The sequence below is a fragment of the Poromitra crassiceps genome, assembly GCF_964638095.1.
Source record: "Poromitra crassiceps genome assembly, chromosome: 14".
NCBI lineage: Eukaryota > Metazoa > Chordata > Actinopteri > Beryciformes > Melamphaidae > Poromitra > Poromitra crassiceps.
The window spans coordinates 22,534,002-22,551,501 of record NC_139633.1 but is presented as its reverse complement, the minus strand read 5'-3'; the positions used below and the strand labels follow the sequence as shown (position 1 = coordinate 22,551,501).

Below are 17,500 nucleotides of genomic sequence, written 5' to 3'. Positions count from 1 at the left end.
ACCTACCCCCATCCTCCCAACCTGCCCCATCCTCCCAACCTGCCCCCATCCTCCCACTGAGAGACAGAGCAACCTGCCCCCATCCTCACACTGAGAGAGAGCAACCTGCCCCCATCCTCACACTGAGAGAGCAACCTGCCCCCATCCTCCCACTGAGAGACAGAGCAACCTGCCCCCATCCTCACACTGAGAGAGAGCAACCTGCCCCCATCCTCACACTGAGAGAGAGCAACCTGCCCCCATCCTCCCACTGAGAGAGAGCAACCTGCCCCCATCCTCCCACTGAGAGAGAGCAACCTGCCCCCATCCTCACACTGAGAGAGAGCAACCTGCCCCCATCCTCACACTGAGAGAGAGCAACCTGCCCCCATCCTCCCACTGAGAGAGAGCAACCTGCCCCCATCCTCCCACTGAGAGAGAGGGCAACCTGTCCCCATCCTCCCACATGTCTCCTTCCCAGCACCCTACATGTCTCCTTCCCAGCACCCTACATGTCTCCTTCCCAGCACCCTACATGTCTCCTTCACAGCACCCTACATGTCTCCTTCCCAGCCCCCTACATGTCTCCTTCACAGCACCCTACATGTCTCCTTCCCAGCACCCTACATGTCTCCTTCCCAGCACCCTACATGTCTCCTTCCCAGCACCCTACATGTCTCCTTCACAGCACCCTACATGTCTCCTTCCCAGCACCCTACATGTCTCCTTCCCAGCACCCTACATGTCCCCTTGTCCAGTGTCTCTGGACTTGCCCACCACTTGTTGAGATGTGCAATGGCCTGTGGCAGGTGAGGGCTGTGTGCCCGCCGGCTCCAGCTCATTCAGAACGATGTGAAGTGGCTTCATCATCTCCAATAACATGATATTTCGGGGAGGTGTCAGTGCTCATTGCGCCCGTACATCTTCATCCCCTTTTACCTCGGCTCTCCTCTCCTCATCGCCGTCTGTCTCCTCATCTCTGCTTCATCTCTGCCTGCTTCTCCTCCTCATTGCTCTGTTATCTCGCCTTCTTCCCCCTTTCTCAATTTCTCACCTTCTTCCCTGTCTTGTTCTATCTGCCCTCTCTCTTTCTAACAAGGCTCTCTCTCGCTCTCCATGCTCCTGGCTTTAGCTTATTTCTCTCTCTGGCAAGTATATATATATATATATATATATATATATATATATATATATATATATATATATATATATATATTCCAATATTTTATTTTCAATTTTTCAGAACAATGTACAGACAAGACACACGAACACGCTCGGACACAGGAAAAAAACATAAATATATGATCAACATTCAATATTACAACATTATTACCAGCCACATGTGTCCTTATGTGCTTGTGAGAGATATTGTGCCTGGGGTCCCACACAAGGGGAACATGAGAAACCAGTCAGGCGAGTCACCCGTCACCCTTAACCTCATCAAGGTATGCTAGAAACGGGTCCCAAATGGTTGAAAACTTTTTAAGTGAATTGGTCCTCAGGAACCTAAGTCTCTCCATCCTCATAACAGAGATCATGTCCGTCAACCACAGTTGGAAAGAAGGTGAAGAGGAGGACTTCCATTCCGTCAGAATGAGTTTTTTTTAGCAACAGTTGTCCCCTGTGTCAGAGACTGTTGCTCAGCTGTAGGGAAGTTCAAAGAGATCTCCGAGCAGCCGAAGATGGCGAGTTGTGCCTCCGGCTGAAGGGTTATTTTGTAGGCCTTAGAGTACCAGTCAAATATTTTGCTTTCCATATTTTTTTATACTCTAGGTTGTTTTGTCCTTAATTGGAGGCAAAGTGATGCGTGCCTTGTGCCCTGTGGCAAAACAAACAGTATTTTTGGTCACAGTTCTGTGGTCAGGAGGAATTACCAATAAGATCCATCCATGATTGCAATTTATTAGCTTCTCAAACCCATAATCAGAGAAGATTTGGCTCAAAATTAATCAGCGCAGGTACATTCATCTCAGAATGCATTTACAACATTTTCATTCTTTGATGTCACCTCAATATATTGATGCGTTTCTCATTAACAACTGGCTAGATGTGAAAAATTACCCACTCTTGACTCTCTTGGTCTTCTGAAATGTCACAATGTGTTTGTTTGAAGAACAAAATTTGGGCAAAACCTGAGTACCGGCTGCCATCTCAGGGCTGTTTGTTACTCAAACTTAAATTTTTTAATTGATGTGATATTTAGAGAAAACAGATGGTGATTTTTAAACCTTTGTGAGTCTTCTGAATCCATTTCAGTCCCTCTTGAATAGATCTCACGCTCGACCAGAAGTTCAGCCTCCGCTTTCTGCCTCGCATGGCTTTTCCTCCAGGAAACGGATCGGGCACTCACATGCAAATAGGTTGGTTTTAGGCCATCTGCCTCGCTCCTTCATCCTAATCACAACTGTAACAGCTGATCTGAAGTCAGACAGAATCAAGCGCTCCTCCACCAGTAAGCTTCAGTGGTGATGACCTTGATTTTGGCCGGTGGGCATCCATGCAGGATGAGACAGATGTTACCTTTGATCCAGAATCAGTGTTACTCATGTCCCTAACGGACAACAAGAGCATTGGGTACTGAGTAATCTGATCCCTGAGCAGTGGCGGAAGAAGAACGACTTAGCGAGATGGGATGGTGCTTGTATGTATATATGGTATCCTCTGTGGGATTTGTACTCCCCCACATCCTGTTTCCTTCCATCCATTTTGTGCATAAAAACAAGACAATGGAGGAAGAATCAAACTGTAGCCTGCGCCTGACCCCTGGAACTGCGCTTTATTTATAGACGTGGCCTAATAGCCTGAATGTAAGAAAGCACACTCAGGAAATGAACTCATGTTGTTGCCCTAAATTTAGTTTGCGGATAATAGAAAACGTATGTTTCATTTGGCTTCAAGCAACACAAGAAGTGGCCTCATTACAAATCTGTTCTGCTTCTTTAATCACGTTGAATATCAACTGTCACATTTTCGTCTGAGACAGATATTATATATATACAGTATATATATATATATATATATATATATATATATATATATATATATATACACATATATATATATAATAGTACTGAATAGAATAGAGGTGATCATCTGGTCAAATATCCTTGTAGATCTCAAACTATTTTGCTTATAAATTACTCCTGTTAAAGGATTATGCCTACCCCACACTACAGGATTTTCAAATCCTTGAAGATTATAAAAATCTTGAGAGCCCACACACTACAGGACAGAGAGAGCCGATTTTTTAACATTTCAATCTTGGGACACACACACAATCGCGTCTGTTCAAACGCAACCCCACACACTAGAAGATTATGCCGAAGATTCACCTTGAAGCAGGGCTCGACGTTAACTTTTAAAATGCCTATTCAGTGTGCGCACCGGGTGTAGTAGTGTCATTTCGTTTTCGATTTTTATTTTTATTTTTTATTTTTATAATGCATTTGCACTGAAAGGATTTGTTTAACTAATATTTGCGCGGACAGCCGCGTCCATTCGGGGTGTAGGCCTACTGTGCACGGCCAGGCGAAAACCGTCTGCACAGGTGTCTTGTGGAGGGGCGCGTCTGCTGATTTGACTCACTTTTCCGTGCGGACACTCGCGATGCGGGAAGCTGAGACCTAAGCGCTTGTTGTAGGCTACATGCTTTGCAGTATAGCATTAGTTTTCCGTCCCGTTCAAAGACGCACGGGTATTTCACCTCGATGACAATTTCCTCGTTCTTTGTTTCTGTGCGGGGCTGCGGGTGGACGCGGACCAGTTTATTTTGCGAAAAACTAATGGAAACGCAGCTACTACTGGCTCTCTGCTCAAGATGCAATCGCCTGTCGGGTTGTAAATATCTAACATGTTAGATATGGCCGATTCACAATCGGGAAGAGGCAGTCTTCCCGATTGTGAATCTTTGAACCCCACACACTACAGGATCATTTGGGAAGATTATCTGCCCGACGCGCTTCAAATCGGGAGCACCCCCGAGAAAATCGGGAGGGGGGAATCTTGGCCATAATCTTGCAAATTATCCTGTAGTGTGGGGTAGGCATTAGATGGAGCACATTCACACAGCTTTTAGTCTTTGAAGTTGAAAAAGTGATACATTGTAGTCACTTGTAGTCGCTTTATTAAAGGCACTGAGCAGGAGTTTCCACCATAAAGTCATCAAAGAAAAATTATCCAACTGAATCAATAAGCTACTTATAGTCCATCTGTAGTCTGTGACAGTGTGTGTGTGTGTGTGTGTGTGTGTGTGTGTGTGTGTGTGTGTGTGTGTGTGTGTGTGTGCGTGCGTGTGTGTGTGTGCAGAGAGACTCGCCTTCTACCCAGATTGTCTTCATTTCTGAATTTTCTAGACTTTTCTGGGTGTCAACCTTTTGGCAGTCGGTGTTTCCGTCTGCAACCAAAACCACCGCTAAATTGTTTTCTATCTAAAAGCCTCGCTGGCTACTGTAGCTGTCCCACACTCTGACAGAGAGCAACTGGCTAGCATTAGCTTAAGCTTCATTATAATAGACTTGCTGATAGCTATGCTACAGTAACTACCCTTCCAAGAGAAAACAGGCCAAATCTCCTTCAATACTCCTCTCTAACAGGTGGAAGCCAACACATTCACTCTTGTTTTGGAATGAGCCTTTGCTGCCTGCTGTTTAGCCTCATACTTTATTTAGGCCTACTGGGTTTTACAGTACTACATTAGCTACATTATGTCATTTATGTCATTTACAATAGTAGCCTACATTTTGTCAACAGTAGTGAAATCAGCTGAGCAACACAGTCTGCATCAGCCAAGACCTTTTAAAAGGAATAAGTAGCATTTGTCAATACTTGAAGGGGCAAATGGGCGAAACTCTCAAAAAGTTGCTGTATCCCTTTAAAGGAGACTTGAATACCACAGATCAAATATGACAGAAATCACATGAATTACTCAGCAATCAATATCACAGCTTGGAGCAAACCATATCATTGATGGGGGGGGGGGGGCATTATAATCTCTCTTTAAGCAACGTCACATATTGGAAAACCACTATCAGTCACATTGAAGTCTTCGCCACAGCGTGAGATAAAGTTGAGCCAAAAAAGGCATGGCATCTGGATTTGGAATGCAGCCAGAAGCACATCTTGATCCTGAACCAGAGGGACGTCATGCTCCGAGGTTTGCCCCGATGTCCTGCTATGTAGAACACCATACTGTGTGCATTCAAATGATCAGCCTCATTAACTGAGCTCCGCCGCCCAGGGGAACAGCACATGCTGCGATACAGCAGCAACAATGGAAAGCCTAATGGCAGCCAGCGTTATAAATACAGGGTTTATGGTATTTTCACATTTTCATGTCTCCCTCGTATCGCATCTTTTATTGCCCCTCTGTAGTTAATTGGTAAATGGCTTAGTGAAATGGGAATGTACCTTTGTTTGCATGCCTATCAGATCCACTGGCCAGCAAGAGGGAATGGTTTGCCTTGGGTCCTTTCATTTGAATAAGATTTGACTTTGAATAGCACTTGCATGCGAGATGATTTTATTTTCTTTTACATGTGAAGAATACAGGCTATGATGTGAAGGTTGGAACTATTCGCATCATCACCATTTCACATTTACCTTTTATGTTTCACTTGACTATTGTGTCAAGTGTAATAAAGCAGGTTATGTGATCCAGCAAAATGGAAAATGACAGTTGGGCTAAGTATCTCTGTGTGTGTGTGTGTGTGTGTGTGTGTGTGTGTGTGCGTGCGTGTGTGTGTGTGTGTGTGTGTGTGCGTGTGTGCGTGCGTGCGTGCGTGCGTGCGTGCGTGCGTGCGTGCGCGTGCGTGGTGTGTGTGTGTGCGTGCGTGGGTGGGTGGTTGCGCGCGTGTGTGTGTGTGTGTGGCATGTGTGTGTGTGTGTGTGTGTGTGTGCGTGTGTGTGTGCACGCGCGTGCGCGCGTGTGCGTGGTGTGTGTGTGTGTGTGCGTGCGTGGGTGGGTGGTTGCATGTGCGTGGTGTGTGTGTGTGTGTGTGTGGCATGTGTGTGTGTGTGTGTGTGCGTGCACACATACATTTATGAACTTCTGGATCACAGCCTCTGAAAAAAATACCATTGTGGAATTCCAGTGAGTGATTGGATTAGCTAATCCTTACGGTTCCCACACAGCCTGAAACTAGCACGCTGTCCAAAGCAAGCATGATACTGTTGGAGTTGAAAAATGAATTGGACAGCTCCCAACACAGGAAATTAGTTATTAGCTTTGTGCATTACTGAGCCTGTAGTATTAGCTACCTGATGAATGGCAGTCTTTGTCCTCACATGAACCCAGCCCCATGACACTGCTGGTGATAAATCACACTGGCCTTTATTGTACTTAAGAGGAATTCTGTGTCTTGTCCTTTATTGTACTTAAGATGACTTCTGTGTCTTGTCCTTTATTGTACTTTAGAGGACTTCTGTGTCTTGTCCTTTATTGTACTTTAGAGGACTTCTGTGTCTTGTCCTTTATTGTACTTTAGAGGACTTCTGTGTCTTGTCCTTTATTGTACTTAAGAGGACTTCTGTGTCTTGTCCTTTATTGTACTTTAGAGGACTTCTGTGTCTTGTCCTTTATTGTACTTAAGAGGACTTCTGTGTCTTGTCCTTTATTGTACTTAAGAGGACTTCTGTGTCTTGTCCTTTATTGTACTTTAGAGGACTTCTGTGTCTTGTCCTTTATTGTACTTAAGAGGACTTCTGTGTCTTGTCCTTTATTGTACTTTAGAGGACTTCTGTGTCTTGTCCTTTATTGTACTTAAGATGACTTCTGTGTCTTGTCCTTTATTGTACTTTAGAGGACTTCTGTGTCTTGTCCTTTATTGTACTTAAGAGGACTTCTGTGTCTTGTCCTTTATTGTACTTAAGAGGACTTCTGTGTCTTGTCCTTTATTGTACTTTAGAGGACTTCTGTGTCTTGTCCTTTATTGTACTTTAGAGGACTTCTGTGTCTTGTCCTTTATTGTACTTAAGAGGACTTCTGTGTCTTGTCCTTTATTGTACTTAAGAGGACTTCTGTGTCTTGTCCTTTATTGTACTTTAGAGGACTTCTGTGTCTTGTCCTTTATTGTACTTAAGAGGACTTCTGTGTCTTGTCCTTTATTGTACTTTAGAGGACTTCTGTGTCTTGTCCTTTATTGTACTTAAGATGACTTCTGTGTCTTGTCCTTTATTGTACTTTAGAGGACTTCTGTGTCTTGTCCTTTATTGTACTTAAGAGGACTTCTGTGTCTTGTCCTTTATTGTACTTAAGAGGACTTCTGTGTCTTGGCCTTTATTGTACTTTAGAGGACTTCTGTGTCTTGTCCTTTATTGTACTTAAGAGGACTTCTGTGTCTTGTCCTTTATTGTACTTAAGAGGACTTCTGTGTTTTGTCCTTTATTGTACTTAAGAGGACTTCTGTGTCTTGTCCTTTATTGTACTTTAGAGGACTTCTGTGTCTTGTCCTTTATTGTACTTAAGAGGACTTCTGTGTTTTGTCCTTTATTGTACTTAAGAGGACTTCTGTGTCTTGTCCTTTATTGTACTTTAGAGGACTTCTGTGTCTTGTCCTTTATTGTACTTTAGAGGACTTCTGTGTCTTGTCCTTTATTGTACTTAAGATGACTTCTGTGTCTTGTCCTTTATTGTACTTAAGATGACTTCTGTGTCTTGTCCTTTATTGTACTTAAGATGACTTATGTGTCTTGTCCTTTATTGTACTTTAGAGGACTTCTGTGTCTTGTCCTTTATTGTACTTAAGAGGACTTCTGTGTCTTGTCCTTTATTGTACTTAAGAGGACTTCTGTGTCTTGGCCTTTATTGTACTTTAGAGGACTTCTGTGTCTTGTCCTTTATTGTACTTTAGAGGACTTCTGTGTCTTGGCCTTTATTGTACTTTAGAGGACTTCTGTGTCTTGGCCTTTATTGTACTTAAGAGGACTTCTGTGTCTTGTCCTTTATTGTACTTAAGAGGACTTCTGTGTCTTGGCCTTTATTGTACTTTAGAGGACTTCTGTGTCTTGTCCTTTATTGTACTTAAGAGGACTTCTGTGTCTTGGCCTTTATTGTACTTTAGAGGACTTCTGTGTCTTGGCCTTTATTGTACTTAAGAGGACTTCTGTGTCTTGTCCTTTATTGTACTTAAGAGGACTTCTGTGTCTTGTCCTTTATTGTACTTAAGAGGACTTCTGTGTCTTGGCCTTTATTGTACTTTAGAGGACTTCTGTGTCTTGGCCTTTATTGTACTTAAGAGGACTTCTGTGTCCTGTCCTTTATTGTACTTAATATGACTTCTGTGTCTTGTGCTTTATTGTACTTTAGAGGACTTCTGTGTCTTGTCCTTTATTGTACTTAAGAGGACTTCTGTGTCTTGTCCTTTATTGTACTTAAGAGGACTTCTGTGTCTTGTCCTTTATTGTACTGTGATGGGAAAATTGCTGAAATGCCCTGCTGATCCATCAATAATGAGATATCCGTTTTAAGTGTTTTTAGGAGGTTTTATTCTACAATTAACATCTGTGCACAGAGGTCTCCCCGACCACGTTGTCAGGCAGGAGCGCCGAATCATCGTTTACAACACATCATATACTGAAACTATGACACCCGCCCCCCACCCTGGAGGGCAGTACTTTTCCACTTCATTCAACCTCTCTCCAACTCAGTATATTTCCATGACGTCAATAGTTAATCTGATGTTCACAAGACATAACAATCCAGTCTACCCACCCAGAACAAGATACATGTTCTCCCTGTACAGCAATATTCTGCAATGATGAAGAACATAGTTCACAAAATACATCTTAGAAGGGCCATAGTTCATAAGCAATCAATCAATAAGCACTCAATCAATAATTTGCTATCACAGTACTTAAGAGGACTTCTGTGTCTTGTCCTTTATTGTACCTGTCTTATCACTTGTCTTATCACTATACTGCCCTATTGCTATTGTTACTTATTGCTATTGCTTATTGCCTATTGCCCTATTGCTTGTTGTTTTTGCACTCATATGCCTTGCTATATTTGTACTATGTCGTAAACGGAGTCCACAGCACAAGAATTTCACACGTGATACTTGTACCATGGAGTGACAATAAAAATCTTGAATCTTGAATCTTGAACTTAAGAGGACTTCTGTGTCTTGTCCTTTATTGTACTTAAGAGGACTTCTGTGTCTTGTCCTTTATTGTACTTAAGAGGACTTCTGTGTCTTGTCCTTTATTGTACTTTAGAGGACTTCTGTGTATTGTCCTTTATTGGACTTTAGAGGACTTCTGTGTTTTGTCCTTTATTGTACTTTAGAGGTGAAATAGAAAGGTAGCTTTGAAAATAGAGATATATGGGATAAATAGAATAGCCTTCAGTGCATGATGGTGAAGACCAGCCACCTCTCTGCTTTAAATAACAATGGGGAATGTGAAATTAATGTGTCAAAATAGAAGGGACTGCAGGACAATACAAAATATCTCCATAATCAAATGGAGATATCTCTGTGCATTTTATACCATCTTATTTCCCCCCAATTAACAAAAGAACAGCATGCTTTGATTCTGTACAAAGACAATCCAAATTTTAACCTCAGTTTTGGATGTCCCAGTGTTGACCAAAGATCAATATATTTACTTTGCATTGTGTATTACTTCCTCGTTAGATATGCAGTACTGTAAAAGCAGAGCCGTGAATGGAAAGTGAAATTAAGATTGTATGTGGTTTAACTAAGAAACTGCTTATGAGTATTGTGAAAAGTTATACTGCTGAAGTTACACAGCAACCCCACGTCGAAGAATTAATATCACTTTTCCCCCCATTTAGTTGAGTTTCTTTAGTTCTTTAGCTGTTCTCCCATCTGTTTGGAGAGAGAGGAGAGTGTTACAGGAAGGCAGTATTCACACAAACAGATTGTTGAACAGGACCAGTGAAAACATCAGGGAGGTACTGTAGACACTGAGATGGTGACCGCCACAAGAGCTACAAGAACACATTTATGTTCATACACTTCAGTTTCACGCTGGATTCTAATGGGAGTTATGTTGTTTACAGTGGCAGCAGCAACATGATGAATTACAGTGCCAAAAAAGTGGGGAAAAGTGTCAAATATTGGCCCTGAGGCATGCTGGGGCAACCTGGTTGAATCTTTTATTACTAGTATTATTATTTTTACTTACTCTATCGAGATAAAGTGTCTGAAAGTTTCCTCACAACTCCCAACTATGACTGACTCTCTGCTCTTATCGTTTTTATTTTCATCGGCTACCTCGAGCTCATCACACTTTAACTGTTGTTATTTGTCCTTGCGTTGTTATTTTCCCTCAAGTTTTCTCTGTCTCTCTGAATCAGAGTTACAGTCCCACTGGAGTGCTGAGTTTCCAGTCATATACAGTAGAAGGCTTGTCTGAGCACAGTCGCTCCCCTGTCACAGCGGCAGAGTTCATCTTTGTAGAGGGAGAGTAAATTGAATATTCTCGTTCAAGAGATTTTATTTTTATTTATTTTTGTCTGTGGTTTTGTTAGCAGAGACACGATGCTGTGGGACTATATTGGATTAATCAGATCACATGCTGAAAAGGGAACAATGTAAAATTGAAGCACTCACATCATGTTATTCCCCAAATATTGCTCTTCCTATGGCAGAAATTGGAGTTTGTCTCTCGCTGTCTGTGTGATGTCAGACCAATTCAGAGCTACTTTGGGCATGAATTGGAAAAAATGGAAACCGTGGCTGTGAAAATGGCCCGTGTAATACATTTAAGTCAATTTCCTTATCTCCATTTCATTGTCTGTGCCTGGGTTGTGGCTGTTAAAGTAAACTGGTTTTCATGTCACCGTATTGATTTTACAGCCCTAATCTTGTAAATTAAGAGGTGCTCCCCTGAGCTTAATGCTGATACTGTAGCAATGCCATTTACAGAGGTGGAAAGTACTTAAGTACAATTACTTTAGTAGCAGTTTTTGTTGTTGTTGAGGAGTTGTACTTTTAAAGTATTTTTATAATGCTATACGTTTACTCTTACTTGAGTAATCTTAATAATAGTTATTCTACTTGAATACTTTTAAATGTACACTTGAGTAAATGAGTACATTTTGATTTTTGTTTTGCACCCCGCACTATGAAAACATCACGGTAGCTTTGAGACTGCTTGCTGCAGTTCCAGAGTCACTTATGCATTTATGGCGCCCAAACTGGTAGCTCGCGCTCAAGACCAATTGATTTAGACAGGTAACGATCCCCAGCGTCAGATTAGTAGACAGGTGTAGACGATCAAAACTGTAACAATCCCCAGCGTCAGATTAGTTCAGTAATCTCGTTTCATTTGACACTGCTGATAGCCATAACTAGCTGGATGTATCTGATTGGGATGTTGCTTCTATAGCAGCTCTATAGCTCAAGACAGACAAAGACAGGGACAGCTTAGGTAACACTGGTAACACTGGTATTATTAGGACAAAATATATATATTTTGTACTTTTACTTGAGTACTTTTAAATAGGCTACTTTTGTGTACTCATATTTGAATAATTTCCTGGACTAGTAATTTTACTTGAGTGTACTAATTTTCACTAAAGTAACAATACTTGTACTTGAGTACGATTTGTCAGTACTCTTTCCACCTCCATTTAACAGGAGAACCTTGTAGGAGTAGTAGTAGTAGTAGTAGTAGTAGTCGTCGTAGCCCTGGGAAGCTCCAGATGACAAAATAATAATAAAGAGATTCTTCTAGTCCAGTGAGTCAAGACTGCTGTGGCAAGGTGCCCCCAAAATGACGCTCTCAGGCACCTATCATTCCCTCCATTTCATCACAGACACAGTCTTTGCTGCGTGTTTTGAATATAGCCGAGGAAGAACTCTGCCGGGAGAGATCGACGTGCAGCTGTGACGGCATCCTGCTTAACGTCAAACTTGTTTTCTGTGCATGTGTTTCAGATGGGAGGGTGGAGGTGACGAAGGAGAGCCTGAAGCTGTGCACCATGGGGCCGGGGAAGGTGTTTGGAGAGCTGGCTATTCTCTACAACTGCACCAGGACCGCCACTGTCAAGAGTGAGTCTGCGCAGAGACACCACGAGCCCTCCGTGTCCTGGCACGTGTCTGTGTATATAATTGTATTGTTGATGCGTCAGACCTGGGATTCTAGATAGGAACACCTGTTCCAGACGCACCGTGCTGCACTCACACACACACACACACACACACACACACACACACACACACACACACACACACACACACACACACACACACACACTCACTCACACACACTCGCACACAACCAGTGGAATCTGTCGACTATAGTGCATCAGACGAGGCCCCCTATCTGCCGGAGTGATCACCCCTATCTATCCCGGTCGCCTCAGAGAGAGTGATCACCCTGTCACCGTATGAGCGGGAGCGTGGAACAGCGCTGATTGCGTTGTTCATCGGTCGAGATGAAGCACTGCCCATCGCCGGTGTGTGTGATTTGGCACCACTCTGGTTAAGTGGCTCACTACACTTCGAGCTGAGCTGAACGGCGAGGTCGACCGCCTCTGCTCATCTGCTCTTCGTTGTGCCAAAACTTCAGCTACGAGGCAGCAGGAGGTCCAAGTGATCCAGGTGATTTGAATAGTCTGGTGATTTGAATAGTCTGGTGATTTGAATAGCCTGGTAGCGCGCGGGGAGATTGAGGCAGGGCAGGCCAGATGGTGGGGCCGCACACACTCCAGAACTTGTGTGCTATGAGAGAGTTGACAGAGAGCGTGTTCCGAGGAGAGATTTGTATTTATGAGAGAGGCAGGAAATGGGAAATGTGGCCTTGGATAGAATAATAAATAGATACAAAGCGAGATGAGACACACAAATGCACTTTAAATTGAAATAAATGAAAGGAGGTAAAGGTTTTCTCTCTTTTATTGACAGCCCCCAGTCGCCACTACATAAATAGCGTCCACTACTATCATTCAGTGTAATCACTATTGACCCGGCAATCAATTCTGCACGCACTTAGCTGATAGATTTCCAACAGTCACTGGCTGGCTGGCTGGCCCAGGTGTGTATGGAGCTGGTAGCGGGTCTCTCCAGGTGAGGCGAGGTGGAGGAATGGGTGCCTGGAAGGCCCCTTCCTGCCTCTGACCAACCCGACGGACCTCTCGGCACCGTTGGCATGGCGACAGGTCCCCGCGGTGAGATGAGAATCTTCCCCTTCCCACAGTTTTGCAGAGCGCCTCTCTCTCTCCTCTTGTCCGCCGTGGCCACTCCCACCCTCCCGCCTCCCAGCTCACGCTCAGAGAGCACAGAGCACACCTCCCGCGCTTTGTCAGTGAGGCAACCGCTCAATAAAAGCTCTGTATGGAACGAATGATGCAATTGTCTACATGGGTCAGAAGTGTGTTTACAACCGTACGGTGTATCACTGGCACCGCCGCTGACGGTGGTCATCCTTCCTGTCATGGGCGTCGCTACTGGAGAATGGAGCTCGGAAGTCAGCTGGCACATGTTAGATGGGACAGCCGCTAGTGGGAATCCCCGTGACCGCATCATGAAGTGTGGATGATTGGTTGTCAGAGAGGGAGAGAGGGAGAGAGAGAGAGAGGCAGATACAACAAGAAGAGGAGGGGCTGAAGGGAAGGGGGTGGGCCGGGGTCAGCATCCAATCAAGCAATTTGATTTGGTCCGAGTGTGGAAGCATCTAGGAGGATATATCAGTGTAATTCCAATTTACATTTGCATCGTAAGTCATATGCACGAGTCATTAGGTTTTTAAGCCAGCATTTAGATCTTGACCCTGCTAATGTGGAGGCCCTTCATAAAACTGTCTACAGTACCCATCCCCCCCAGGGAACTCATCACATGACCACATTATTGCTAACTGTGATAATGAAGATTTTATTCCAGTCTGTCATTTATTTGAAAAACAATTCACAGAAACAATTAGGAGCCATTGTGTGTAATTACTTATTTCGATAAATTATGTTGGTTCTGTGATTTGAATACAGCCAATCCAATCAACACACAGGGATCGTTCCCACTCCCCTCCCTCCCCTCCTGTGAGCGGTTGCATATATGTGCGATGCCTTGCTCGTGTCAGCCCACAGCATCAAATCTATAACTGCATCTCACCTCAATTTCACATGACACCTGCTGGCAAGACAGTGGCAGCACTCAAGAGTGCAAATGAGAAGAAGGTAGGAGTGAGAGACCAAATGGAGAGATGACAAATACAGTAGAGCAGTGATAGCAAAATGACAGATCCACCTCAAGGGCAGAGATGAAATTGGTAGCTTTGCCCCGAGACAGAGGGTCATAGAATAGTGCTTCTGTTGAAAGTACTTGTTCTCTACAGTAGCAAAGTGCCACTGTGTTAAGAAGGCCTGGACATGACTCAATTGTCAAAGTGCCACTGTGTTAAGAAGGCCTGGCTGGACATGACTCAATTGTCAAAGTGCCACTGTGTTAAGAAGGCCTGGCTGGACATGACTCAATTGTCAAAGTGTCACTGTGTTAAGAAGGCATGGACATGACTCAATTGTCAAAGTGTCACTGTGTTAAGAAGGCCTGGCTGGACATGACTCAATTGTCAAAGTGTCACTGTGTTAAGAAGGCCTGGCTGGACATGACTCAATTGTCAAAGTGTCACTGTGTTAAGAAGGCCTGGCTGGACATGACTCAATTGTCAAAGTGCCACTGTGTTAAGAAGGCCTGGCTGGACATGACTCAATTGTCAAAGTGCCACTGTGTTAAAGGATGGGTTTTCCGTGGGGAATATGAATATATATTAAATCTCACGCCCCTAAGGTTTTCGAATCCGTTGAAATTTTTGAAATTGGATATTCACTGCCAGAGATATCAAGCATCTCTCACATATTTTTTGGGCCAGCCGACGCGTTTCGCGTCATCTGGCCTAAGTCCGCCTTGCGGAAGTCGTGCACCTATGAACTACAACTGTTGTTGGCCATGGTCCCGCCTCTAGAGGTCCTCCACGCCCCTTCAGAGGCCTTGACCAAAACAAAAACGCAGCCATCTTGTCAACCGCCTAGCCTGCTGTAGCTAATATTAGCTTCCCATAGTTCCTTGCAAAGAGACCATTATCTCGGGAACGGAAGCACTAATCGACACGGGACTGGCGGCATTGGAAAGCTCGTCAAATTTTACATCTAGTAGTAGGTGGGTTGAAGTAACGAAATCAACGCTGAGCAATGTACCCGTTTTTACACATTTTTACAGAAAATAGTTACAACATCAGATGCGCGTAACTCCTACGAAAATGCCTTAAAATGCATGAAATTTTTTTTATGAAGACATCTCCCGACATATATACTACCGTTTACATTTGGTGCAATTTGGAGGCAATTGATTTTCGATTTATTTTCGATTTATTTCTTCTTCTCTCCATGTCTTCTCTCCATGTCTTCTTCTTCTTTGAGTTTTATGGCGGTTGGCAAACATATATGTGCATTACCGCCACCTACTGGAGTTTGATATCAGCCAAACGCCTGAGGGGTGGGCATGGAAACGAAGGCCACGCGAGCCCAGTGCATTGTGGGAAATGTAGTATTTCGAGTCCCCGCACCCCCCCCCCCCCACCACCCCCCCCCCCACACACACAGAGTGGATTTCTGGTGATATCTCAGGCTGTAAACAACCAATTTCAAAAATTTCAACGGATTCTAAAACCTTAGGGGCGTGAGATTTAATATATATTCATATTCCCCACGGAAAACCCGGCCTTTAACTCATTCACCGCCAAAGACGTCTTTGACGTGTTATCAGAAATAGCCATCCACGCCAAAGACGTGTTTGACGTGTTTTTGTTTTTATTAGTGCAGCGCTTAGTTCAAACACTTCCCCGGCCTGTGACACAGACACAGGTCCCTAACCTCAAAGTCAAGCCGACAGCACATTATCAAACACATACCGCAGCTGTTGTTTTAAATAAGGAAGAAGGAGGAAAGGAGGAAAAACAGAGAAATGCGCTTCCTTGTAGAGAGGCGAAACGCCATTGAAATGCCCCTCGGCGCGCTGCACTGCTCGCCTTGCTGCGGTGCGAACCTGGATTGCCTAGTCAAACCCGTGACGAACATGATCGATCCGGTTCCAGCAGCGCCTGGTCCCAAAGCCAAGCCGGACCCGTTCCTGTGTCGTGTCGCAGCATTCGTCCCAGCCCGAACGAGAGGAGGAAAACGAGCAGAGGCAGAGGAGGCAAAACGCTGATGGGGAAGGAGGGGGAAGGAGGTGCGGGGGAAGGAGGTGCGATCTAGCAGCAGCTGTGGACAGAACTCTCTCTGTGTGTGTGTGTGTGTGTGTGTGTGTGTGTGTGTGTGTGTGTGTCTGTGTCTGTGTCTGTGTCTGTGTGTGTCTGTCTGTCTGTGTGTCTGTCTGTCTGTCTGTCTGTCTGTCTGCACACTCACTCACACTGAGCAAACTGTATTGTTGAATGTAAAAAAAGCACTTCATATATATATATATATATATATATATATATATTTTTTGTCATTTGTGTCATAATGAATAATATTTACATGTCTGATGTCAATACAGTTCAAAATAAAAGAATTGAGAGCAAGTTCTGCCTGAGATTGTGTGCTGTACATAAATGCCATTTTCTGCAATTTCTTTTCTCAGAGAGACCTTTTGGGTGAAAACAGGGTGTATATAAATGGCTATAAGTAGAGTACAGAACATGCTAAAAGCTCACTTTTTTTTTCCTGGTGAACCCAGAGACGTACATCTTCATTTTGAGGTATTGCAAATCACTTTGGTGCTAATAGATAATTTACTGTGGGTCTTGAAAGATGACCAACAATTATGAAAATCTTTGGCCTGTGCTAAATATTGGCAGTCCTAAACTGGCCATGAATGAGTTAAGAAGGCCTGGCTGGACATGACTCAATTGTCAGTCTCTGTCCGCTTTGCTCAACTAGAGACTGATAACTTACTCCCAGCTTTCATCATTGTTAAAACTGATTGTTAAAACTGAGAGTTTCAAAAAAATGCATGGCAGTGGGAGGATCACGCTATTCCCCCCAGTTCCCCTCCCCCCGAACAGGCGCCCCGACCGACCAGAAGAAGCACTAGTGAAGTGAACCCGGGTCCCAGACGATTAGTAGGCGGATGCCATCGTCTGGGAGCCGAGACTACAGCAGATGAGACTACTGCACTGCACTGCATGACATTTGTGGAGGACACAGTTGAACTCACCATATGATGATAGAACATGACACAAAGCAGAAACATGGGATATGGCACAAACAGAATTTGCAGGGCAGCAGTGATGGGCGCTCTGGAGTAGCATGGGTGTTTGCTGCTGTCATTTTGGGACCAGACTCCTCTCCCAGAGAGTGAGGTCACTGTGCCAATCACTACTAATGGAATCATTCGGAGTGATTATCTGTGCGCTCCATCTTAACGATCGCCGTGGACGAAGCAGCCTCAGACGTCATTCCAGAAAACCCAGTTGGGATCATAGCTCATGATTGCAAGATGCTTTGGCATATGGCTGCATTCTTCTATGATCCTTTTCAAACAATAAAAAAAGCGGACTTCCTGGATCGGTGTATTGTTGTCATCCTGGA

The 17,500-nt window shown here is 43.9% G+C and overlaps 1 protein-coding gene across 2 annotated transcripts in view; it reads left to right on the top strand.

Annotated features, from left to right (window-relative positions):
* Window positions 1–17,500, top strand: part of LOC310789378 (cGMP-dependent protein kinase 1) — a gene marked incomplete at its 5' end in the record, with an annotated part of 118,819 nt that overhangs the window by 33,828 nt on the left and 67,491 nt on the right. For both annotated transcript variants that reach the window (XM_083651014.1, XM_083651013.1), the window contains one exon: window positions 11,880–11,993. In XM_083651014.1, coding sequence (XP_083507140.1) covers window positions 11,880–11,993 — 114 coding nt within the window. The remainder of the gene's footprint in view (window positions 1–11,879; window positions 11,994–17,500) is intronic.